A 26,482-nucleotide genomic window follows, 5' to 3' on the forward strand; every position below is an offset into this window, starting at 1 on the left:
TTTTGTAGTGGGATTGTGGGTTTAAGTCTCAACACTATAAAGCTATCTATAACCACTGTGGCCTGAGTTCAATCCCCAGCCAGGGGGCTGACCCACTTGGTGCAGCAGTGGGTGCACGCCCCACCTCTGGCATACACCCCAGCTCTTGTATGCATAAATAAAAAAAAAATCTTTAATTAAAAAAAAAAAAGCGGGAGATAAAATGCCCATGTAAAGGATGCCCCCACTCCCAATGTCAGGAAGGAAGAAACATTCCCAGAGAAAGGGAGTCGAATCCTAGAATTTTGTACAAAAATATCTTGTTAAAACAATTCATGTCTTCCTTCGGTCTCCCCATATATTTTAGTTACGTTCCCACACGAGCCTCTTTTTTCGACCTAAAACCAAAAAAAAGGCATTTAGGTTTGGCTGCTTCTTTGTGTCTTCCTTTCCTTAAGAGGGTTCCTGCCAGGTAAACTTACATGACATGAAATTAAAATTGCATGTTTTTATCCTGTTAAGCTATGCTACTTTAGTTCTCAGGCCCAGCCAGCGACCCTAACAGGGCAGAGGTAAAGTTTTACCTCCTATATATCACCAAAGCCTTTGATACTACAATTTCTGAGGACAGAATTGTTTTGTCCAGAGCCCTAGCCACCAAGGCCAGAATGGAAAACAACGTATCTAAAAGAAGGACTGCTAGGTTTATTATCAGATCGAGACCTGATGCTGCTTTCCTTGGTCCCAGACAGCAGGAGAGAGTTGAATCTTGGCGAAGCCGACTTCAGGTCTCCAACAGCTCGAAGCACCTCTCCAGGAGCTGTGTGGCCTGGAGGGGGAGGGGTGCTGGGCCTCAAGGCTGCACTCTGCATGCATTCAGTGATTGAGTTCCAAAGAAACTTCGCGAGGTAGGCAGTACTAGCCCCACTTCAGAATTATGGGAATTGGAGACTGAAAGAGACTGAGCAATAATGAGACTTAGTCCCAAAGTGAAGCTGCGATTCTAGCCGCGTAATTGAATATATGGCCTTCACTTATGTTTGGGCCGCTGGCCCCGGCCTCCCAAGCGGCACCGTCTAGCAGAGCAGAATTCGGGCTTCTCATGACAAATCCTTGTTGAAATCTTTAGGTATGCCCGAAGGGCAAGGAACTTGAAAAAATCTCCCAGCTACACCAACTGAGGATCTTTTTTTAGATCGTCGTAGAGTGGATTTACTCTTCTTTCCCGGAAGCAAAATAACTGCAGGAAAGAAACGTAGCGACAAGAGGCGGGGATATGTAGATAAGGAACGCGTGAGAGGCGGGGATATGTAGATGAGGAGCGCGGTGCCTGCCGGTTAGAGTAATTCTTCGGGAGGAGGAATTTTTACTGAATATCTAAAGGGCTGTATCCTGTTCTGTGTCCTGTCACTAACCCCATAATTTCTTACTGGAAGCCTGAAGAACACGGAGTATAATTGACCATGACTATGTCGTGTTTTAATGGTGAGGGCAAGGTACCAAGCGGGAGGAACAACTCATACTTACCTGGCAGGGGAGATACCATGATCACGAAGGTGGTTTTCCCAGGGCGAGGCTTATCCATTGCACTCCGGATGTGCTGACCCCTGCGATTTCCCCAAATGTGGGAAACTCGACTGCATAATTTGTGGTAGTGGGGGACTGCGTTCGCGCTCTCCCCTGGTTTATTTAGTTGCCAAAGATAAAATTGTGGAAGCCGTGTTTTGAGTTTTATGCTATTCGCTTTTTCTGTAGTTTTGCTGTTTTTCTTCAAGGGTTGACTTATGCATTAATTTTTTTTTTAAGATTTTCTTTTTATTAAGCTAGAGATGCAAGAGGGTGAGAGAGTCCACCAGAGGCTGAACAGGTAGCATAACAGGCAGATGAACCGAAATACACTGCTGAGGGGAGTAGTGGGCGAGACAGGAGAGGTCTGCCGCGTTATGTGAAATTCTCCCAGGCGGGCGGGGATCGAACCGGCGCTGCAGAGGCTGTGGACAGCTTCACAGCGTTGTGCTCAACCGCCTCCACCACCAGGGTAGGCCCTATTTGGAGTCTTTTTTTTTTTTTTTAAGATTTATTTATTAATACAGGCAGTGGGTACAGTCAGAAGCGCGGGAGGGTGAGAGAATTCACCAGAGTCAGAGCAGAGAGCAGAGCAGGCAGAAGGAGCGAAGTACACTGCTGAGGGGAGCAGCGGGCGGCAGGAGAGGTCTGCAGGCCATGTAGGACCCTCCTCCGGTGGGCGGGGAGCAGCTGGGGATAGAACAGGCGCTGCAGAGGCTGCGGGCAGCTTCGCAACCCAGCGCTCAACCGCTGCGCCACCGGGGAGGCCCTATTTGTAGACATTTTTATTTTTTTATTTTTTTTTTTTTAAATAGAGGCATGTTTTATTTATTTATTTATTTGTTTGTTTGTTTTTGTTTATACAAGCACTGGGTACAGTCAGAAGCGCGGGAGGGTGAGAGAATTCACCAGAGCCAGAGCGGGGAGCAGAGCAGGCAGAAGGACCGAAGTACACTGCTGAGGGGAGCAGCGGGCGGCAGGAGGGGTCTGCGCGCCATGTGGGACCCTCCTCTGGTGGCCGGGGAGCACCCGGGAATCGAACCAGCGCCGCAGAGGCCGCGGGCAGCTTCGCAACCCAGCGCTCAACCGCTGCGCCACCGGGGAGGCCCCATTTTTAAATAAAGATTTGAAGTAAACACATTTTAAAAGATATTGGGGGGCCTCCCTGGTGGCGCAGCAGTTGAGCGCTGGGTTGTGAAGCTGCCTGCAGCCTCTGCGGCGCCGGTTCGATCCCCGGCTGCTCCCCAGCCACCGGAGGAGGGTCCCACATGGCGCGCAGACCTCTCCTGCCTCCCGCTGCTCCCCTCAGCAGTGTACTTTGGTCCTTCTGCCTGCTCTGCTCCCCGCTCTGGCTCTGGTGAATTCTCTCACCCTCCCGCGCTTCTGACTGTACTCAGTGCATGTATAAACAAACAAACAAACAAACAAATAAATAAATAAATAAAACATGCCTCTATAAAAAATAAATTAAAAAGATATTGGAAGCCATTATGATATTACTTTTAAAAAGCAGGAAATAGGTATTGAGGATCTGGAAAAATTGGAACCCTTGTGCACTGCTGGTTGAAATGTAAAAATGATGCAGCCACTATTGAAAACAGTATGGTAGTTCCTCTAAATATTGAATTATCGTATCATTCAATAGTTCTGCTTCTGTATATATACACTCGAAAGAATTAAAAACAAGAATTTTAAAGATATGTTGCCTTGGCAGCACTGCACTGATAAACGGAAGTCGTGGAGCAGGCTGCACAGTACCGGATACTGCTGAACAAGCAAGATCCTGGCTTTTTTATTGATAGAATAATCATACAGCATCAGTTCCGTGGGGTAGGAGGACAAAGAAAAAGATGGGTGGAAACTAAAGAATGTGTTTTTGTCATCTAGGGCTTGGTGCAGACAGCTGACCAGATAATTCTTACCTGCTTGATGACCAAGTGTTGTAATTGAAACCATACACCAGACTCCTAGCCATGGTTCCAATCTTATCAACAAGGCATTCTATTGATCAGCTTCTGGGGTCCTCAGGTCCCCGGCACTCCCAGTAATACCTCGTGATGTATAAGTCGGGAGTACGTTTTATGCATAGATCATCAGCCCCCCAGTCATTCCCGGTCATACCTCGTGATGCATAGCCTTCCCAGACTGATCAAGCTTTCTGCTCTTGGTTGATTTGAAAGGCACTATATAAGGTTTGGCTCCTGTGACTAATTGACTGGCAGTTCTGACCTTGTATAGGAATGCAGAACTGCAGGTAACAAAGAATGGTGGCTGAATAGGCCACTTATGTCTCGCAGACCCACAAAGATACTTGTACATCCAGGTACAAAGCATTATTCACAGACACAGTAGCCATAGGAGGAATCAAGCCATTTCCATCTATGGATAAATGGACAAACAGGAAGGGGGTATATATGTATACACATGGGATACTATTCAGCCTTAAAATGGAAAAAAGGGCCTCCCCGGTGGCACAGCGGTTGAGTGCTGGGTTGCAAAGCTGCCCACCGCCTCTGCAGCTCTGGTTCGACCCCTGGCTGCTCCCCGGCCACCAGGGGAGGGTCCCACATGGCGCGCAGACCTCTCCTGCCGCCCGCTGCTCCCCTCAGCAGTGTACTTAGGTCCTTCTGCCTGCTCTGCTCCCCGCTCTGGCTCTGGTGAATTCTCTCACCCTCCCGCGCTTCTGACTGTACCCAGTGCATGTATAAATAAATAAAAATAAATCTTAAAAAAAAAATAAATGTGCTGGATTAACAAAAAAAAAAAAAAAAAGGAAAAGGAAAAAAATTCTGACATACACTACAACATGGATGAACATTGAGGACATAGTGGGGCCTCCCTGATGGTGCAAGGGGTTTAAGCACAGCACTGTGAAGCTATCCACAGTCTCTGCAGCAGGAGTTTGATCCCTGGGCAGGGAGCTACCCACATGGTGCAGCAGACCTCTCCTGCCTCGCCCACTGCTCCCCTCAGCAGAGTATTTCAGTCAGTCTGCCTGTTCTGTTCCCCACTGTCTCTGGTGAATCCTCTCACCCCCCGCACCTCTGGTCTGTACCCCAGTCTTGTATGCATAAATAAATACATCTTTTAAAAAAGTGTTCAAGGGCCTCCCTGGTGGCGCAGCGGTTGAGCGCTGGGTTGCGAAGCTGCCCGCGGCCTCTGCGGCGCCGGTTCGATCCCCGGCTGCTCCCCGGCCACCAGAGGAGGGTCCCACATGGCGCGCAGACCTCTCCTGCCGCCCGCTGCTCCCCTCAGCAGTGTAGTTCGGTCCTTCTGTCTGCTCTGCTCCCAGCTCTGGCTCTGGTGAATTCTCTCACACTCCCGCGCTTTTGACTGTACCCAGTGCTTGTATAAACAAAACAAACAAGCAAACAAATAAATAAAACATGCCTCTATAAAAAAATAAAAAATTTAAAAAATTAAAAAGTGTTCAAGGAGAGAAATAAATGTGAATTGACATTGCTTCCATGCAATTCTAATTCATCATGCTATTTTCTTTTAAAAAAGGATGTCTCGGATTGTTCAGCTTCCAGTGCCCTGTCCTGTTCAGCTTGGTTCCTTAAGAAATGACTCCTTGGAAGCTCAGCTTCACGAATATGTCAAACAAGGAAACTATGTGAAAGTAAAGAAGATACTTAAGAAAGGTAAGCACCATGTTAAAATGGCAGATGCAGCTGTGGTCCATAATTCTGCATAGTATTGGTAGGAAAACCAGGGACATCATAAAAGTATGTGTTCTTAGACACATTTCGAAGTTAAGTTGAGGGATGAGGTGTGCTTTACCATGTGGTTGTGTCTTAACATTAAAATGGATGTTTGGGGGCCTCCCTGATGGCGCAGGGGTTAAATAAAGACCATGCTATCAAGCTGTTGCCAGCCATGGCAGCACAAGTACAATTCCCCAGCCGGCCTCAGGGAGGTGACCCACATGGCACAGTGGACCTCTGCTGTCTAGCCCGCTGCTCCCTCAGCAGTGTGTTTCAGTGGATCTGCCTGTTCTGCTTCCCACTCTTCTCTGGTGAATCCTCTCACTGCTCTGTACTTCTGGCTTGCACCCCAGCTCTTATATGCATTAATAAATAAATCTTAAAAAAAACAACAACAACAGGGCCTCCCTGGTGGCGCAAAGGGTTAAGACGCAGCACTATGAAGCTATCTGCAGGTACTGAAGCACGAGTTTGATTCCCTGGCCCAGGAGCTAACCACATGGTGCAGCAGACCTCTCCTGTCTCGCCCGCTGCTCCCCTCAGCAGTGTATTTCAGTCAGTCTGCCTGTTCTGTTCCCCGCTCTGTCTCTGGTGAATCCTCTCACCCCCACACCTCTGGCCTGTACCCCAGTTCTTGTATGCATAAATAAATAAATCTTTTTTTTTTTTTTTTAAATAGAGGCATGTTTTATTTATTTGTTTTTTTGTTTGTTTGTTTTTTGTTTATACAAGCACTGGGTACAGTCAGAAGCGCGGGAGTGTGAGAGAATTCACCAGAGCCAGAGCGGGGAGCAGAGCAGGCAGAAGGACCGAAGTACACTGCTGAGGGGAGCAGCGGGCAGCAGGAGAGGTCTGCGCGCCATGTGGGACCCTCCTCTGGTGGCCGGGGAGCAGCCGGGGATCGAACCGGTGCCGCAGAGGCCGCGGGCAGCCTCGCAACCCAGCGCTCAACCGCTGCGCCACCGGGGAGGCCCTAAATAAATAAATCTTAAAAAAAAAAAAAAAGGAAGAAAGATTGGGGGCATCCCTGGTGGCACAGGCGGTTGAGCACAGCGCTGTGAAGCTGTCCACAGCCTCTGCAGCATGGGTTCAATCCTGGTCAACAGGGGGCAGGAGAGATACCCGCATGGCGCGTCAGACCTCTCCAGTGTTGCCCACTGCTCCGCTCAGTAGTGTATTTCAGTTGGTATGCCTGTATAAATAAATAAATCTTTAAAAAATAATAAAAAGAACTGGGGTGCAGGCCAGAGGCATGGGAGGTGAGAGGATTCACCAGAGACAGAGCAGGGAACAGAACAGGCAGATAGGCTGAAGTACACTGCTGAGAGGAGCAGTGCAGTGGGCAAGTCAGGAGAGGTCTTCTGTGCCATATGGGTGGCTCCCTGGCAGGTCGGGGATCAAACTCTCGCTGTAGAGGTTGTGGACAGCTTCACAGCACTGCGCTTAACCTTGTGCCAGCAGGGAGGCTCCTGAATAAATAAAATCTTTAAAAAAAAAAAAAAAAAGACTACGCTTTAAGGGATAATGTGTTTAATGCTTTATTGGAGAATGAATTTGATTGGAGATTAGACAGTCTGCGGAAGAACTCTTATCTAAAAGAATCCAGACTCGATTTAGTGCCAGATATATCTAGAGTACTGCCTTGGCTCCCTCAGCTGTGTGAAAGATGCAATAAACAACATGTATAATGAGGAAATAAATATGCCCATCTCCAGTTTAGAAGATGAAATGAGACAAGGGATTAAGAGTGTTTACCATCGGGCCTCCCCAGTGGTGCAGCGGTTGAGCGCTGGGTTGCGAAGCTGCCCGCGGCCTCTGCAGCGCCGGTTCGATCCCCGGCTGCTCCCCGCCCACCGGAGGAGGGTCCCACATGGTGCGCAGACCTCTCCTGCCGCCCGCTGCTCCCCTCAGCAGTGTGCTTCGGTCCTTCTGCCTGCTCTGCTCCCTGCTCTGGCTCTGGTGAATTTCTCCCGCGCTTCTGACTGTACCCAGTACATGTATAAACAAAACAAACAAACAAATAAATAAATAAAACATGCCTCTATTTAAAAAAAAAAAAATTAAAAGAGTGTTTACCATCGAGTGAGCATTCGACAATCTGTCTTGGTTATAACTATAATTATGTGATTTTAGAAGGATACTTCCCCCCTCCCTTTCTTTCACGGATAAAGAAACTAGATCTTTCCAGGCTGGTGAATTTATCTAATAAATAGGTTAGAGGTAATCCACGAGGACCAAAGCCAGGAAGGGAATCTCCTTTTTCATGGTGCAGGGGCTCCACCTGATTGGGATCCTGGAGGCTAGAGGCCCGGTGTGCTGAGTAATAGGAACTTAGAGAGCAGTTGCCAGAGGTGTGTGATTGGCTGCCAGGAAGCCATATGCTAATGAGACTGTGAAGTGTTTCTAGAAGAATCCAAGTGAAATGATGCTTTGAGATTTGCCATTCAACCGAATTGGTATAAGACAAACAAATGATGAAGTAAAATGAGTTGCAACAATAACAACTGGTGAAATGAGTTTCAGAATAATAAAAAAGTGATCATGACTGTAAAATGTGTGGCTGCCATAGACCCAGCAGAAGCTGGCGGCTGTGAGCCAAGACTATACTTTCAGGGATCATTTCTATAGTTCGTTACTAGAGAAGTTCCTCTGATCGTGTAGAGCACCGGAAACCACGAGGAGGAGGCGTAGCGTCCTTTCCTGAGCGTGAAGCCAGCTCTGGCTCTGAGTGTTGCTTATGCAACTGCTCTTTGCCATTGATGATCGTTCTTCTCTCCATTTTGGAGAGTTAGAGGGAGAGGACGCAGTCTGAGTGGCTTCTGTTTGTGTTAGAGTTGGTGGGAATAAATGTAACTTTTTAAAGTAAACCAGATACTTTCACTTACTGGGTATTAGGTTCATGACTCCCCTCAAGCAAGTGTCAGGTGGCCTGAGGAAGAGGGTATTTAAACTCTACGGTCTTATAGTCATTAATTTTTTTTTGTGGTTTTAAGTGAAAAAGTTAGAGAAGCATAATCAAAGACAACTGTCAGGGGCCTCCCTTGGTAGCACAAGGGGCTAAGTCTCAGCTATGAAAACTATAACCCGGCACAGATACCCTCTCACCAGCTGCTCTCCTCAGCAGTGTTTTTCAGTGGATCTGCTTGTTCTGCTCTCCGCGCTTTGTCTCTGGTAAATCCTCTCACCCACCCCATCCTGCACGTCTGGCCTACACACTATCCAGTTCTTGCATGCATGCATAAATAAAATTAAATCTGTAAAAGAAAAAAAAAAACCACCCAAAATTTCCCATCCCTTGTGGGGCCAAACAGGGTTGGCCTGAAGCAGGGCCACTGACGCCCTAAAGCTTGCCACAACTCTAAGGCCAGAAAATGTGCCACAAGTCTAAGGCATCTTCCGGCAGGGAACCATAGGAAAAAAAACAGCAGAAGTGGCTAGCAAGTCCAGGGTGAAAGCAACAAAATCAAAGTAGAAGTCGAGATAAGGGCTGCCACTGTGAGCCTCCCCATGGGTCTCTCACCCACAAGTCTCTGTTAAGTGTCTCTTCAAGTCCATGTTTCTCCTGCAACTCTGGTGCAAGTCCAAAGCCAAGAAGCAAGGGACCCTTTACTGTCCATTTCTCTCTCTATCCCTCTCCTAGTGCCTCCGCAGTGTTCTCTCCAAGTGTTCTATAGCTTCCCCTGTCCAGCTCCACCCCTCATTAGGTGGGGCAGGGAACATGGAATCTCCCTTTTTCTATAGAGATGCCTCTGTTACACTCAGATTAGAAATCCCTGTCTTCGCCATTCTTCCCTGTTGTTGGCACCATTGGTCATGTTGTCCTTGCACATTACCACCAGCCTGTCACTTTCAGAAGCCTCTTTCCCAACCACTAGTAAATAGTCTTTTTTTTTTTTTTTTAAGATTTATTTATTCATACAAGCACTGGGTACAGTCAGAAGCGCGAGAGGGTGAGAGAATTCACCAGAGCCAGAGCAGGGAACAGAGCAGGCAGACTGACGAAATACACTGCTGAGGGGAGCAGCGGGTGCGGCAGGAAGGTTCTGTCGCGCTATGTGGGACCCTCGCCGGTGGCCAGGGATGGAACCAGCACTGCAGAGGCTGCGGGCAGCTTTGCAGCCCAGCGCTCAACCACTGTGCCACCAGGGGAGGCCCTAGTAAATCTTCTTTTTAAAGGTTTATTTATGCATACAAGAACTGGGGTATAGGCCAAAGGTGTGGGGGGTGAGAGGATATACCAGAGACAGAGTGGGGGAACAGAGAACATGCAGATTGATTGAAGTACACTGCTGAGGGGAGCAGCGGGTGAGACAAGAGAGGTCTGCTGCACCATGTGGGTAGCTTCCTGGCTGGGGATGGAATTTGTGCTGCACTGGCTGCAGACAACATCGTACATTGTACATTAACCCCTTGTGCCACCAGGGAGACTCCACTAGTAAACCTTTCAGCGAGTCCTATGTACTTCACTTCTAGAAGTGCCCAGGTTTCTGTTGCTTCTTTGCTGTGCCCAAATGCAAGCCACATTGCAGTGGCCTTAGAACTGCTCATAGCTTTAAACCTCTTGCTGACTTCCCTTTACACTTAAAATCCAGACTCCCCTGACCTTGCCCTCCCATAGAAAGCTCTCAGACAGCTGGCCCTTGCCTACACCTCATTTCTCCCTCATACCCTTTCCTCTGTTGCTGCTTTCAAGTGGCTGGAACACACTGCCTTCTTCCCTTCTTTGGGTCTTTGCATCGTTGTGTTCTCTGCTTAAATGTCAACTTCAAAGAGGAGGCTTTCCTAACCACTAACATCTAAATAGCCACCATGCTGCTCTCTCTGTTTCAACACTTAAAATCCTCAGTGTGCCTTACCTGACATCTTGTGTGTATCTATTGTCGCTCTCCCTACTAGACTAGTATATTTGTTTGTCTCTGTACCTCTGTATGCCCAGTACCACGCATAGTTCTTTAGCACATAAAAAGTGGGACAATGGATAAAGTTGTAAACAAGCGAACCAGGGTTTGGCTCACACCCACAAAGCCAAATTCTGAACCACAAGAACGTCTGTAGGGGGGAGTTTATTATATGAGATGGACACCAAGGGAGTCAGCGATAAGATTAGCACCCTGATAACGTGACTCCCGGAATGGTAGGAGTGCTGTGATTATATAAGGCGGGAAGGGACGTGTTTGAAGTGTTGGGGTTTTGCATTTCCAAGGAGGTGCTGGGCAGTCTAAGCAAGTGGTGAAGGTGTTTGACTTTCTCAGGAGGTGGTTTTCTCAGCAGATGCATTTCGGATGCCAAGATGGCACTGGAAACCTCTGAGGGGCACAGAGGGATTTTCACTAGAGATGCAGTACAATTTCTCACCCATTCCAAATTTCCAGAAATGCAGTTATAGCAAGTCTACAGCTAATCCTAAGGAAGGGAGTGATACCGGAATTGTCAGGCCTAGTCTCCCAGCCAGGAATGGATCCCAGGCTGCAGGGGCAGCGCTGAGTCCCAGCCACTAGACCCCACGGGTTGGTGTCTCACGAAGCCGCAGCAGGAGCTTCGCAGATGCTCAGGCAAGCAAGCGAGAAGAGGCAGGTTTGTTTAGAGAAAGAAAAAGTTTATTGAGGAGAAAAAGAGCAGAAATAAAGTGGGACTCCCAGGCCAGGGAACCAGCCTGGGAGGGGCAAGGAAGCCAAAGTGGAGTTGTGTATCAGGGAATATATACCTTCTTTCCCTCATTATTCTAAAGCTCCACCAGTCTCTTTGTGATTGGTTAGTTCTCGGCTGTCTCACTTAATTTGCTACTGAGTGGGGGATCTTCACATTCCTTATCTAACAGGTCTGTCTTTCCCCATTTGTTGCATCTTTATCTTTATGGCCCAGTCCTCTGGATGGGCATCCCTGCGTTGAAGTTAAACAGCTGCCCTTCTTTTTTTTTTTTTAATTTTATAGAGGCATGTTTATTTGTTTGCTTGTTTGTTTTGTTTATACATGCACTGGGTACAGTCAGAAGCGCGGGAGGGTGAGAGAATTCACCAGAGCCAGAGCAGGGAGCAGAGCAGGCAGAAGGACCGAAGTACACTGCTGAGGGGAACAGCGGGCGGCAGGAGAGGTCTGCGCGCCATGTGGGACCCTCCTCTGGTGGCCGGGGAGCAGCCTGGGATCGAACCTGTGCTGCAGAGGCCGCGGGCAGCTTCGCAACCCAGCACTCAACCGCTGCGCCACCGGGGAGGCCCTAAACAGCTGCCCTTCTAAGTTGTCCATAAATTAAACCACTCTCCATTTCTCCAATCTCTGCCTCCCTTTACCACCTGAAGGAAAACAGGACCAGCGTTAACAATGTTGTCCTTGGTCCTGAGATGTTTGTTTTTCCCAGTGGAATTGGTTACATTCCCTTTGTTGTCCTTATCTCTGAAGCCTCCCTAAATTCTTCAGAGGTCCCCTCCTGCACTGTCCCTAAAACTGCATAATTCCTAGCTTGCCCTGTGTCTCAGGAGTATGAGAAAAGGAGCACAAAGGATGCTTAGAACTTAATCCTGCCTATTCCTAATTTTTGGTCTAGGGGAGTGTTTGTTGCAATGTGGAACTACAAGGCATTTAGAATAATACTGGGTACCTGGCAAGCCCTCAGTAAATAGTAGCCAGTATTATTATGGTTGAAACGCAGGTATTTGTTGAAGGAGGAAATGATGTCAAATCAACCACATTAGATTTATTTTAAAAATCTTCAAAAGTATTGGGCCTCCCTGGTGGCGCAAGGGTTTGAGACACAACCTATGAAGCTGTCCACCGCCACTGCAGGATTGTTACAGGGCAGCCCCGATACAAAATGGGGTGCCTGACTGTGGGTCCTCACCCGCGCGCTTAAAAGGACTTATCAATGCTCTACTGCAGGCACACACGAAAGGTTAATAAAAGGTTTATTTACAAGGGAAGGGCAAATGAGGAAATGTACAGCTCAGGGAGAAAAATAGGAGACAAAGTTTTAAATGCGTCCTACCCGATCCACCGATCTGGAATCCCAAATGGCACTCTGAGAGCTGGCCGAAAGCCAGGAGCCATGAAGCCAGGAGGCTAGCGACAGAGCAAGAGAGCCCCCAAGGCCCACGTGTTTGGTTTTTTATACCCAACCTGGCTGCTTAACTCCTCCCTCAGGTCCCAGCCACCTTCTCTTTGGTGGTGACGGGATTTGTCTTTCCCAGTGTCCTGATGGCTTTGGTCTGGAGTGGGGGTGGAGTTCACAAAGCCTGTATGGGATTAGCACAGGACATCCTTTCCCCCTAACAGGATGAGTTCGATCCCTGGCCCGGAAGCTACCCACGTGGCGCAGCAGACCTCTCCTGACTCGCCTGCTGCTCCCCTAACACCCTCAGCAGTGTATTTCAGTCAATCTGCCTGTTCTGTTCCCTACTCTGTCTCTGGTCAATCCTCTCACCCTCCTGCGCATCTGGCCTGTACCCCAGAGCTTGTATGCATAAATAAATAAATCTTAAAAAAATAAAATAAAAAATCTTCAAAAGTGTCAACACATAATGCAAACATAAGGTACAAAACCAAAAGTTCTGTTTTCCTATGCTGGTTGTCAGCTACCCAGTAACCTCCTCGCCATTGTTACAGTGACTGAGCTCTAAGTTACTGCCATTTAAAGGTCAAAACTCTGAGGACACTGTCTTCAAGCTTCTGCTAAGATTTGCAAGTCATTCCATTCAGCATTTCATTAACAAAGGTAAAGGCGCTGTTTTCTTTAGCCTTCGGGGCGTGGCCACGTTACCGGAAAGTCTGCGTCAATACCTCCGGGGCACGACGGATGGAAGCTGTGAATGGCGTCACCCTGCATTATGTTAATGATGCATGGGTGTTAAATTTTTTCCGTAAATTACATTTCCACTTACCACGGTAAAATGTGTATTAAGTGGTAGCATTTGGAAGTTTGTATAGCAAAACCCCTGTCTTAATCCAGTGGAGCCAGAACTGGGGAAACTTTCTCACCACCAGTGTAAAATGTGTGGCTGCCGTAGACCCAGCAGAAGCTGGCGGCTGTGAGCCAAGACTATACTTTCAGGGATCATTTCTATAGTTCGTTACTAGAGAAGTTTCTCTGATCGTGTAGAGCACCGGAAACCACGAGGAGGAGGCGCAGCGTCCTTTCCTGAGCGTGAAGCCGGCTCTGAGTGTTGCTAAAGCAACTGCTCTTTGCCATTGATGATCGTTCTTCTCTCCATTTTGGAGAGTTAGAGGGAGAGGACGCAGTCTGAGTGGCTTCCAATTATCTTGGTTTAGTTTTATGACAGATGTATAAGTAACACAACTCTATATCTTCTTACTTTCCGTTGGTCGCTTGTTGCTTTTCTCTCATGCTCTCTAGGTTTTACTTTTTAAGTGTTTTGTCTTTTCATTTATTTACATGAGATGGGTTGTGGTCTGTAAGGAGGCTGAGGAGCTCACCAGAGATGAGTAGAGAGCAAGATTTACTGAAATATACTACCAGTGGGTGAGACAAGGGGTTTGCTTGCCCCACATGAGGGCCAGCTATGCATACAAGAGCTGGGGTACAGGCCAGAGATGACCAGAGACAGAGTGGGGAACAGAACAGGCAGACTGACTGAAACACACTGCCGAGCGCAGCAGCGGATGAGGCAGGAGAGGTCTGTGGCGCCATGTGGGCTGCTCTCTGGCCTGCTGGGGTTCAAACTTGGGCTGCAGAGGCTGCAGATTGATTCGTTAAGTCGGTGCTTAACCTCTTGCGCCACCAGGGAAGGCCCTTAAACGAGTTTTGTTGAGGTTTTTTTCTTTCATAAGCTAAATTCCTGACATTCTTTTAATTCTCATTTTTGTATTTCAACCAATTAGGTATTTGAGTGGATTCCATTATAAGAGTTACCAAAAACAAACAAAAAAGCCACTTAAAATAGTTTCAAGGGCATTTTTGATCTTCACCACCTTAGGCATTTTAAGGTGATTTGTTCTTTTTTTCTTAATTCCCCCCTCAGTGATTTGCTTTACTAACTGAAAAATTTTCGCCTCAAATTTTGTCAGTCATTTGTGTAGCATTTTGGGAGTACAACTTCACAACTCCGTAAGTGTACATTACAATAACGTGCCAACAAAACTCAACTCCCCTGCCAAAGTCCTTTTCTTCCCCACTCCTCCCCCATTCATTGCCTCTGCTAACCAATATTTTTTCAAACAATTACTTGTACTTTTTCATACAAATACTGGCATTGCCAGTATTTTCCTTTGGTTATTTTTTTCATATACAATCGGGTGACTTCATTTTCTGACCTGCTTCATTTAACATGATCACCTCAAGATGCATGCATTCACTTTGTCCATCCTTTTAAATCACTGAATAGTACTCCATTGCACATACCACAATTTCTTTATCCAGTCATCTGGGCACTGATTGGGTACTTAGGTTGATTCCATGATTCAGTTATTGTGAATAACACTGCTCTGAACATAACATACATCTTTTCATATTGCATTTTGGCATTTTCATGTTCTTTGGATAAATACCTATCAGTGGTATTGCTGGGTCCTAATGGTCCGTCCTTCCTCCCTCCCTCCCTCCCTCCCTCCCTCCCTCCCTCCCCCCCCCCATAGTGGGGAAGAAGTGGGGAAGAGTGGGGAAGAAAAGGACTTTGGCAGGGGAGTTTTGTTGGCACGTTATTGTAATGTACACTTACGGAGTTGTGTACATTTTCCATGGAGGCTGCACCAAATTACATTCCCAGCAATACTGGATGAGCATTATTCATTTTTCTCTACATCTTCACCAATATTTTTTTCTAGTCTTTGATATAGGTCATTTTCACAGGGATGAGATGATATCTCACTGTGGTTTTGATTAACAGTTAAATGCAATTTTAAATCAACCATTTTACTCTAGGTGCTTTTTTGTTTTGTTTTGTTTTTTTAAGATTTATTTATTTTTAATTTATTTATATAAGCACTGGGTAGAGTCAGAAGCGCGGGAGGGTGAGAGAATTCACCAGAGCCAGAGTGGGGAGCAGAGCAGGCAGAAGGACCGAAGTACACTGCTGAGGGGAGCAGCGGGCGGCAGGAGAGGTCTGCGCGCCATGTGGTACCCTCCTCCGGTGGCCGGGGAGCAGCCGGGGATTGAACCGGCACTGCAGAGGCTACAGGCAGCTTCGCAACCCAGTGCTCAACCGCTGTGCCACCGGGGAGGCCCTCTAGGTGCTTTTTTTGAAAAAAATTTAAAATAAATTTATTTCTTTAATTTTTTTTATAAGCAAATAGGTTTTATGGACCCCACCCCAGACCAAAGAGATCCAAGACATCAAGGACTACATGGCCCATTTGTTAATCACCACCAAAGGGTGGATTGCTGAGAACTGAGAGTGGAGTTAGGCAGCCAGGCTTGGTATATGCCAGACATGTGGACCTTGGGGGTCCTTGGTTTTTCGCCAGCTTTCAGTGTGTTATTGGGGTTGCAACTCAGTGAAACTGGTAGGACGCATTCACCAATTTCTCTCTCTTTCTCCCTGAGTTATTCATTTCCCCTTTTTTGTAAATAAACCCTTTATTACTATTTTTTGTGTGTACTGGAAGTTGAGTTTCTCTTTTTTTTTAAAGATTTATTTATTTTGCATACAAGAACTGGGGTACAGGCCAGAGGTGTAGGAGGTGAGAGGATTCACCAGAGACAGAATAGGGAACAGAACAGGCAGACTGACTGAAATACACCGCTGAGGGGAGCAGCAGGCGAGACAGGAGAGGTCTGCTGCGCCATGTGGGGAGCTCCCTGGCGGTCAGGAGAGACAACTGATGCTGCAGAGGCTAGGTAGGGATAGTTGCTCGGTGCTGTGCTTAATCCCTTGTGCCACAAGGGAGGCCCTGAATTACATAATGCCACTTTAACTACTTTAAATGTTTCCAGAGACAGCTCAAGCTGCCACTTAATTAACAATTAAATTATGTACATAATTTTTATGTAAATAAAAATTCCCTGATTTAAGTCGAAAAGGCAGTTACAGGTCTGGTATTTTGACTACAGGATAACGTTTAAAAATTGGGCGTGTTCTACTAGTTTTTGATTAGTAGCTTTTACCATACACTTTTCGTTTACGTTTTCCTCTTGAAAGGCCTCCTCTCCCAGCTTCACGTCGTTGACTAAGCAAAGGCGCTTCCCGACGCCCCGCGCACTTCGTAGTCGCATTGCGACTCATCCTGCCGCCAACGGAATTGCCACGGGGAACGGGGGCGGGGTTGGGAGCAGCTGGCGTGTGATTGGCTGTTCAGCAACAGTATGTTAATTAAGTGGCGGCTTGAACTGTCTTTGGAAACATTTAATGTAGTTAAAGTGGAATTTGAAATGCCTTGTCCAGCTGTGGTCATGAAAATGAACTTTATAAAAGGCGCACTAGTATACATTTCGAAATAGTAGTCCGCGAAGAAAAACCACCATTACTGTAATATGTGTGGGTCTTACTCACTCCAGAAGGGGCAGGCTCTTTCGCTAAGACTATACTTTCAGGGATCATTTCTATAGTTCGTTACTAGAGAAGTTTCTCTGATCGTGTAGAGCACCGGAAACCACGAGGAGGAGGCGCAGCGTCCTTTCCTGAGCGTGAAGCCGGCTCTGAGTGTTGCTTACGCAACTGCTCTCTGCCATTGATGATCGTTCTTCTCTCCATTTTGGAGAGTTAGAGGGAGAGGACGCAGTCTGAGTGGCTTCCTTTTTTTTACTACTGGTTTTCAGCAAGAGAAGGCTTTTCTTCCCCCTTATTTTGATGTTTAAGAGTTTTAGTAGCATTCATGTGTGGTGTTTGAATTTCAACCTGGGGGTGGAGCGCTGGGTTGCAAGGCGGCTGCCTGTTGCGTCTATTCAAATCCCCAGCCAGCAGTGAGGGTCTCACATGGCGCGCAGACCTTTTCTGCCATTCGCTCTGCTCCCCTCAGCAGTGTATTTCGTCAATCTGCCTCTTCTGCTTTTGTCTCTGGCTCTGGTGAATTTTCTCACCCTCCCGCGTTTCTGACTCTACCCAGTGCTTGTATAAATAAATAAATCTTTAAAAGTAAGTAAGTTTCCAATCTGGTTTATTAAGGCTTTTAATTGGCGTACACGATTATCTCTTTGTGCATACAAGAGCTGGGGTCCAGGCCAGAGATGGGGTGGTGGTGTGAGAGGATTCAGCAGAGACAGGTGGGGAACAGAACCGGTAGATCGACCAAAGCACACTGCTGAAGAGAGCAGCGAACGAGTCAGCAGAGGTCTGCTTTGCTATGGGGGTTGCTGCCTGGCCGGCTGGCGATCGAACTCGTGCTGCAGAGGCTGTGGATCGCTTCATGGTGCAGTGCTTAACCCCTTGGGCCACCAGGGAGGCCCAGGAGTTGCCTTTTTAAAACGGTTTTTTCAAGTTGAGGTAATTTCCACTTGTTAGCATGCCTTATCTTAACTGTAGTTTTCTGTGTTTTTCAACATGCATATATTTAAAATTCCCTTTAACATCTGAATATTGAGAACCTCTTTTACCCATTATTATGTACTTATTCCACAGTGAAGGCTATGGTCAGTACGAGACCTTTTTAATGAATAACACCTCCCTTGCCTTGTAGATGGGTTGATCTGTGGTGTTTTGTGCCTGTGCAATTAGTTAAGACTCAAATTTACTTTTTTTTTTTTAAGATTTATTTATTTATTTATTTATACAAGCACTGGGTACAGTCAGAAGCACGGGAGGATGAGAGAATTCACCAGAGTCAGAGCAGGGAGCAGACCAGGCAGAAGGACTGAAATACACTGCCGAGGAGAGCAGCGGGCAAGACAGGAGAGGTCTGTGCGCCATGTGGGACCCTCCTCCGGTGGCCCGGGAGCAGCCGGGGATTGAACTGGCGCTGCAGAGGCTGCGGGCAGCTTCGCATCCCAGTGCTCAACCGCTGCGCCACCGGGGAGGCCCAATTTTACTTTTTTTTTAAGATTTATTTTTATTTATGCATACAAGAACTGGGGTACAGGCCAGAGTTGCAGGGTGGGAGTGGAGTTGTGAGAGGATTCACCAGAGACAGAGTGGAGCACAGAACAGGCAGAATGACTGAAATACACTGCTGAGGGGAGCAGTGGGCGAGACAGGAGAGGTCTGCTGCGACATGTGGGTTTCTCCCTGTCCGGGGATCGAACTCATGCCGCAGTGGCTGTGGATAGCTTGATAGCGCTAAGACTTAACCCTTGTGCCACCCAGGGGGATCCATTCAATTTTTCTTTCTTTTAAAAAAAATTGTGGTAGTAGTACATGAGGGTACTGTACAGTTCTCTCCCCTTGTGTTGTATCAGTAAGTTTCCTGATAGTTGCCTTTGTATTTGCTTTGCAGGAATTTATGTTGATGCAGTTAACTCCCTGGGCCAGACACCACTTTTCATTGCAGCATTGTTAGGCCTTATGAAATTAGTTGATGTTCTGGTGGATTATGGATCAGATCCAAATCAGTAAGTACAACATCTGGAAAAATAAGTATTATGCCCCTAAGATGAATTGGGAAGTAGAAGTAAGAAATTTTTTTTTTAAAGATTTATTTATTTTTTATGCGTATAAGAGCTGGGGTGCAGGCCAGAGGTACAGTGGGGTGAGAGGATTCACCAGAGACAGAGTGGGGAATAGAACTGGCAGACGGACCGAAATACACTGCTGAGGAAAGCAGTGGGCAAGATAGGAGAGGTCTGCTGCACCATGTGGGTTGCTCCCTGGCCACGGAGCAGATAGCTTGACGATGCCTGTGCTTAACCCTTTGTACCAGCAGGGAGGACTGAAGTAAGAAAAATTTTAAGTAACAAAAAAAAATGACAGGCATTTGGAAACTACTTTGACAAGGTATTAAAAGAACCTTTGCTAGTTTATATCAGTTAAATACAATTGTATACATATGTTGAAATATAACTTAACTGCTAAAAATTTTTTTCTAGGCCTTACGAAGTGTTTAAGTGGAACTTATTAGTCACTAATTAATTAATGACTTTCTACTTCTAGGTTATAATTTGTATGATCTGCTTACACAATTTAACATTTCACAACTGAGTTCTTTGTTCACAACCACTTTTTCCACCAACTAATATACTTGGCATGACTTGTCAGGATGACTTTTGCCTTGTAGTTGTTTAAAAGAATCTGAGTTTAATAATTTGTCCATATTTTAATATGGAATAGTAACATGATGTCATTAATCAGTGTGGTGCTTTTCCTTTTCCCAAGACCTAGCTTATTCGTGTTTTACAATGACCTTCTTGACAGTGAGGGAGAGCAGGTATTTTTATAGTTCCCAATGGACAGAACCAGAAATGGACTTTGAAGCATTTACATGATTCCAGCAGATTTTCAAAGAGATCCAAGAACATGAACAATCATATAAGCCATGAAATAGCTTTCCTATTTTACATAAGAAGACCCTGTTAAAATACTTCTTAAAAAGCCCTAATGGGTGGGGGGGGGGCGGAAAAAGCCCTATGATGTTGGAAGGGTTGCTTTCATAGTGGGAGAAAACTTGGAAACTTGGACAAGTATGAAGAAAAAATCAATGAGGGAGAATTCTATAAGGCAGAAATAACACAGCGAATGTTTTGCTGTGTTTTCTTCTGTATTTTTTCAAGACTCACATATACTCTTTTGTCCCTACTATATATTTTTTTAAGATTTATTTATTTATACATACAAGAATTGGGGTACAGGCCAGAGTTGTGGGTGGTGAGAGGATTCACCAGAGACAGTGGGGAAACAGAACAGGCAGACTGACTGAAATACACTGCTGAAGGGAGCAGTGGGCGAGATAGGAGAGGTCTGCTGCACCATGTGGGTCATCTCCATGGCCGGGGATTGAACTAGTGCTGCAGAGGCTACGAATAGCTTCATAGGTTGTGTCTTAACCCCTTGTGCCCCTGTCCGTACTATATTAATGTTTATCTTCAAAGCTCATGAAGAGTTAGCTCCTCGATGTTTGCAGGTAACAGCTTTGTAGGGAGGCCACCTTGAATCCCTTAGAAAAAAGGCAGCATTTTTCAGTCAGCTGCATGTACGTCTCTTTTGTGGAGGCTAAAAGGTAGGTCCTTTGAAGATCAAATAATTCAAACATTTAATATGCCAGATTAGGGAACTGGGGTCCAGAAAGTTTGAGTGGCCCATAATGTTGCTTTCTGTAAATGGCAGACCTGAGACCAAGAGCCCAGCCCCTGAAGAACTCAGTTTGAAGGAACCCCCTTTTAAAAGTACCCCTAGTGCCAGGGGCAGATGGGAGGACTAACCCTATGGCTTTGTATTTTGTAATTGGAATGTTTTCATGTGACTGAAATTCCCTTCCATCCAGGGAAATTTCTGGGAGGAGGTTGTATTTGTGAGTGCTCAGTGGAAATGTTCTGATGATCTGTGTCTTTCGAGGTCATAGAATTGGATGCTTGCAGGGTCTAGTGGGGACAGTGGGCACAGGCCCTGTCTCAGGTGCATCGGCATCTACTGCTGCTGTACAGGAAAGGAAGCCAGGGAGGCCAGATTTTGCAAATTTCTAAGAGACTGAAAATCCCAATTTTTAGTGCAAAATCTGCCAAATACTAAATACTGTTCATTATTTTTACCTCTTTTTTAAACATTATGCAGACCAAATAAAACATGCCTCTGCCTTGCCAGATCTCTCTGATATCCCTTGATCTGGATTCCCTTGGATGCTTTAGTTAGATACAAAAAAATTCCCTTCTTCTTTAGCATTCATGAGAAGTGAAACTAGTGCTTTCTCTCACCCCTGGCCCCCCACTTTCTATTTGTGGGAAGGATGATGAGAAAGACTAAAACATATACAATTTTTTTTTTCCCCTGTTCATTGTGCTGGACCGCTCCTTGGGCCCAGAGGCCGCTCACCCTAAGACAACCCAGTGGTTCCCAAATGCTGAGTGCAGGCTAGCTGCCTTAGAGCCAGCCTCCTTGGCACCTCCTGGGAACTTATAAAAGGTATTCATTCCTGGATCCTCTGCGTGAAGATTATGAATCAGTCTGGGGTGTAGCCTGAGAATTTGTGCTTTTGACACATGGCTCAATGGCTCATTAGTTAAAGTATGCTACACCCCTGTATTGAAGTAGTTACACAGCTACTTAAAAAAATGGAGGTGGCTTGTATTCTCTCATATGGAAATGTTTCCAAGAAAGATTGTTAATTGAAAAAGAAAAATAGATATAGAACAGTCATTGTAGCATATTCTTCTTACTTGAATATGAATAGGAAATTTCTGGAAGCATTCAACGGTATGTAGGGGTAGTTGCCTCTGAGCAAAAGAACTGCAGGTCTGGAATTGGGAGATTGCTTATTTTCACCTTGTCTTCCTCCTCTTTCATTTTGTATTTTCTCCTTCCCTTTTTTCCTTCCTCTTCCCATTTGTGCTTTTTTTTTTTTTTTTTTTAAATTCAAAGGAACATGCTCTGGTGATTCTGATGTGTAGCCAGGCTATGTATCACACCCCACTGCATCCTGGACCCACCAAGGGCCATCCCTTCTTCTCTCAGTTAGTTTGGTTCCATTTTTCTGAGTTGGAGCTCCTTGACCAGGTTGCTGACCTGCTGAAGGGCCTGGGGACTTCTCCCATCAAATTTGGGAGATAGAGGCAGTCCCACGTAAGAGAGGTGGCCTCTGCTTAGACTGAGTTTCACCAGCCTGACCGCAGGCACTACAGCCTTGCAGAAATTGTTTCAGGCCTTCCGGTGTGAGGGTCAGAGGGGAAAAGAACACCAGATTTGGAACAAGACCCTCTGGGTTTGATTCCCAACTGTGCCCTCTCTAAATTGGGGAATGATGTGGCCTGGGAGGGTGGACATAAGGATGAAGAAGGGGTGTGTGTGCGGCTGCTGTTGGATAGACCAGGGGCCTCACAGTGGAGTTATAACCCTCATCACCGAAGATTGTCTTTGTAGAAAGAGCCCATCTTACCTATTGGGTTTGCTCCCTGGGAGGCAGGAGCGTTGCTGTAGATACTCATTGTGAACCCTGCCCCCCACCCCAGCCGCTGCTTTGATGGGAGCACCCCAGTGCACGCAGCAGCGTTTTCAGGCAACCAGTGGATCCTCAGCAAACTGCTGGACGCAGGGGGAGACCTTCGACTGCACGACGAGAAGGGTCGCAACCCACAGACCTGGGCCCTGGCGGCAGGGAAGGAGCGCAGCACTGCAGTAAGGAGGCCGCTGGGCAGCTACACACAGGCAGGGCCCGGGGCTGGGAGACCGGAACCTGGGGCAGCAGCTGGGCCCCCGGACAGCAGGATTCACAGTGGCCTTGCCGTTGGCCCCAGACACACAAGCCTGAATTGAAACAAGTCAACCAGCTGCAAAACATTGGGCAAGTCTGCTGAGCCTTTGCGAGCATACATTTAGCAGGAAATGAAACCAATGGTGATTTTGCCTGACCTTTAACCAGCATTTCTACCACATATAAGACATTGCAAATTAAACTAAATATTTATTCATAACAACCTTCTCAGGAAGGTACTATTGTTGTTCCCATATTACAAAGGACACCTGAGGGAAACTGAGGCTCATTGACATTAAGTTACTTGCCTGAGGCCACACACTGGCAGGTGTGACGTGTTCAAATGAGGACTAAATAACCTAAGTGTGAAGCACAGAGGCTCCGTGCTCCGTGCAGGGCACAGGGAAGAGAGCCATGGGTAGAGTCCCCTGCCTGCCTTCCCTTCCCTCCCTCGGCTTATTAGCTGTTGGGCCTTAGACAAGTAATTTCTCACTCCTCCGGCCTCACTTTCCTCATCTCTCAAGGGGTGGCATTTATTGCCAGATCCTCTCCCTGAAAACATTCCATTCCTTTAGAGAATCACCTGGGCCCTTCCATTCTAGAGTTCCCAGATGGGCGCTCCCACCCGCTCATACCCTGAGGGGTGTGTGCCTGCATTGAGCATCTCTGGCTGTATTGCAGATGGTGGAGTTCATGCAGCGCTGTGCCGCGCATATGCAGGCCATCATCCAGGGTTTCTCCTATGACCTCCTGAAGAAAATCGACTCCCCTCAGCGGCTCGTCAGCAGCCTTCCCCGATTTGGGGGCCTCATGCCGGGGTGAGTCTGCCTTGAGCCAAGCGGGTTGCTATGCATCCCTCCAGTCTTCCTCCACACTGGGCCCCACCGGTGGCATCTAGCCCAGCTGAAGAATTGAGGGCAGAAGGGCCACATGTGCCACTGGACAAGGAAGGGCAGACGAGTCATCTTCCCACTCCGGGAATGTGTGCAGGCTCAGTGGGAGCAGTCCTGTGCTTAGCAGGGAAAGAACTTTCCAGGTCTGGGGAGTCCAGCAGAAAAGCCTCTCGCAGCAGGGCAGCTGGCTGGCATTTTGTCAACTCCCAAACCATGGAAAGTTTGTTTTTTTGTTATTAAGCTTGCAGAAGACCACAGGCTCTTAATTTATGGTCCTTGGGATATTTTAAACTGGTCTAAGAGACTTGCTAGCTCCGTGGGCAGCCCTTCCTCTTCCAGTCATAGCCCAGGAAGTGGGGAGGTGGGCCCCACGTTTCTCCACATTTAGGGACCAGTGGGGGCTTTCTTCACAGTGTTTCTATGTTAGGAAGTCTTGCCAGGTTGATTTCCTCTGCTTTTGCATCATCTGAAGGCCTGACTGGGACTGGCAGATCTAGTTCTAAGGTGAGGCACTCACATGAGGCATTGACAGACTGCTGGGTGTCAGGCCTCTCTATCAGGCGGCTCAGATGTCCACGAAGTGTTCCCCCAGAGCAAGTGATGCAAGGGTGATCAGGGCCGAAGCCCAGGTGGATCTAGCCTTGGAATCACACTTTGTTGTTTCTGCTATACCCTCAAGGGTAACAGGTCAGCCCTACCTGAGGGATTACATAGGGCAGGATATAGGAGCGGGAATCCCAGGCCCATCTCAGAGCTGACTAGTACATCATCTGTAAATCCATGGTAAAATTCAGGTAGTAAAGGCAAAACCAAGTATATATTATAAAAACTTGGTTCAGCATCATTCCTCTGGATGTGGGTGGTTAATCTTTATTTTTTCTCTCTCCTCCATTCAAATATTTCTAGAAGCCCTAATGGTTCTCCTAATCGACTGCTTAAAGCTGGAGTCATTTCTGCCCAAAACATCTACAGCTTCGGCTTTGGGAAGGTAAGAGGTTGCCTTGGCAACCAACACTGCTAGAGTCAGCTGGCCCTGCCTCTGGCCCCGTGTCTCCCACTGAGGAGTGTGTCCAACTCTTCCTTCCTCTCCAAAGTGGTTTCCCTCCTGCCCTTCTTTACCTACTTTGCAGGGCAGTGTTCCTGTCTTTACTAGAAACTGAAGAAAACCCTGCAGGGTTCCCTTGAGTGACCCTGAGCTAGATTTTGGGAGTTTAGAAAATGATCCTTTAATTCCCAGGGAAGGCACTAGATATGTTCTCACTGAAGAGAGGCAGAGAGCTGTGCTTGTTTGTGATTGACCTTGTCCTCCTTGGGGTTATAGCATTGTTGGAATGCCTTTAAGAAACTGAGATTTTAAACTGAGAAATATTTGAGGGAAAATAGTCTCTTCTAGGTCTTTGGTTCTGCCCATCAAAGAGAGAGAGAGAGAGTAGGGAATTGTTGCTGGTTGAGCCAGTAGCTCAGTCCAGCCTGAGGTTGGGGTGAGGGTGTTGGGGAGGAAGAAGGTTGACATTGGCTGCACAGAGGTCTGCATTCTCTGGGGGCCCCAAGAGGCCCCTGCGTCCCAGGCAGGCAATTTAGGCAGGTGTCTGACCTCATTCCATGAGCCTCAGTTTCCTCACTAGTAAAAGAAAATATTCCAACCTTGAAGAGTTTTAAGTTCAAGACTTATAAGTTCCAGACTTACAACTCTGTTATAAGGGTGTAGGGGGTATTCAGCAAGTTGTCAAATAGCAACTGTCATTGTCTTTAACTGGATGATAAAATTCTGGAGATAGAACTTTTCCTCTTTCTCCCCACAATTTGAAGCTGCGCTTTGTTTTCAGTTTTATCTCACAGGGGGGACGCAGCTCGCCTATCTAGGATCCCTTCCTGTGATTGGAGAAAAGGAAGTGATCCAAGCTGACGACGAGCCCACCTTCTCTTTCTTCAGTGGCCCCTACATGGTCATGACCAAGTAAGTGGAAACAGCCAGTGGGTTGGTCTGATTTCGTCCCACAGGAAGAATGGACTTCCTGTGACTTCCTTACGTGTGGAGGGTTTCTGTGCAAACACATGGAAACACGGAAGTATGCGTGTTTAAGTCAGGGTTTCTCAACCCTGACACCATTGTCTTTGTGGCAGGGACCACCGGTGCACTGTAGGATGTTTGGGAGTGCCCCTGGTCTCTACCCAGTAGATGTCAGTGGCAGCACCCGGTACCCCTCTCCCTTGCAGCTGTGATTGTGAGAACAAGAATGTCTACAAACATCGCCAAATCTCTGACAGTGTTGTAACCTCTGTGTTTTTTGGAGTGTTAGAAGTGACTCACCAGTTACTATGTGACCTCTGGCGCCAGCCAGAAGGTAACTGAGGCCTCGTTGAAGCTAGATCACCATCAACAGTGACTCTCCTCAGCCAAATGCAGCAGAGGCTGCGATAACAGGAGCTGGCCATGACAAAAGCCTCTGGGTATTCTCAGTCTCCCAAGACTTCACAACCCTGTGGAATCATGGGGAGTTGTTCCAGACAAGGTCTCTTAACTTCCCTGAGCTTGGGGGCTCCTTCCCTGCTTAGGAGAAACATCTCAAAGGGCCCCTGTTAGCCTCTCAAGGCTGAGATACACTCCTTGTTTCCCTGCCCATGCCACGGATTGGTTTCTTCTTGTCTGTCCAAGTTATCAGCCTCCCTTGCCCAGATGAGCCCTTAAGTGGCCTCCCAGCCCCTGGACAGCCCCTTCCAGTACTGTTGGTGCTGTTGTATTCTAAAGTACAAACCTGATGGATTGGTGCCCTCCCCATGCCCTTCAGTGAGTTCCTGCCACTTATTCCAAGCCCTCCCAAGGTGCTTCAGGACGTGGGGGAGGAGGAGGGAGTACCCACTGGTGCCCAGGGACTTTGAAGATTCTGTGTAAACCCCACTTCTCTGGTCTGTGGCTGGGAGAACTCCTCATTCAGCTGACTGCTCACTCATGTCCTTCTGTTTACACTCTCCTACCTATGCAGCCTGGTGTGGAATGGGAGCAGGGTCACGGTGAAGGAGCTGAATCTCCCCACGCACCCACACTGCAGCAGGCTGCGGCTGGCCGACCTATTAATTGCTGAGCAGGAGCACAGCAGGTGAGAAGGGCTCCCCCACTCCCCACTA

General features: G+C 47.1%; 1 protein-coding gene and 4 non-coding genes across 15 annotated transcripts in view; all 5 read left to right on the forward strand.

Moving 5' to 3' along the window:
• TEX14 (testis expressed 14, intercellular bridge forming factor) overlaps positions 1-26,482 on the forward strand; it is a 91,739-nt gene that overhangs the window by 13,970 nt on the left and 51,287 nt on the right. For 10 of the 11 annotated variants that reach the window (XM_054689713.1, XM_054689715.1, XM_054689710.1 and 7 more), the window contains exons 2-8: positions 5,053-5,189; positions 18,564-18,678; positions 22,222-22,387; positions 23,145-23,281; positions 24,263-24,344; positions 25,183-25,313; positions 26,341-26,454. In XM_054689713.1, the coding sequence (XP_054545688.1) occupies positions 5,054-5,189; positions 18,564-18,678; positions 22,222-22,387; positions 23,145-23,281; positions 24,263-24,344; positions 25,183-25,313; positions 26,341-26,454 (881 nt within the window). In that variant the 5' untranslated portion in view covers position 5,053. Of the gene's footprint in view, positions 1-5,052; positions 5,190-16,411; positions 16,673-18,563; positions 18,679-22,221; positions 22,388-23,144; positions 23,282-24,262; positions 24,345-25,182; positions 25,314-26,340; positions 26,455-26,482 lie in introns of those variants that run through there. The other variant, XM_054689718.1, reaches the window with a different exon arrangement.
• Positions 1,499-1,662, forward strand: LOC119233088 (U1 spliceosomal RNA). The gene has a single exon (XR_005122254.1). It is a non-coding gene; the product is annotated as a U1 spliceosomal RNA (small nuclear RNA).
• LOC119233233 (small nucleolar RNA U3) lies at positions 7,850-8,069 on the forward strand. The gene has a single exon (XR_005122365.1). It is a non-coding gene; the product is annotated as a small nucleolar RNA U3 (small nucleolar RNA).
• LOC119233231 (small nucleolar RNA U3) lies at positions 13,278-13,491 on the forward strand. Its single transcript, XR_005122363.1, has one exon. It is a non-coding gene; the product is annotated as a small nucleolar RNA U3 (small nucleolar RNA).
• LOC119233230 (small nucleolar RNA U3) lies at positions 16,713-16,926 on the forward strand. The gene has a single exon (XR_005122362.1). It is a non-coding gene; the product is annotated as a small nucleolar RNA U3 (small nucleolar RNA).

This window comes from Talpa occidentalis, unplaced genomic scaffold (genome assembly GCF_014898055.3).
Source record: "Talpa occidentalis isolate TD23 unplaced genomic scaffold, MPIMG_talOcc4v2.1 talOcc4.7, whole genome shotgun sequence".
NCBI classification, from domain to species: Eukaryota; Metazoa; Chordata; class Mammalia; order Eulipotyphla; family Talpidae; genus Talpa; species Talpa occidentalis.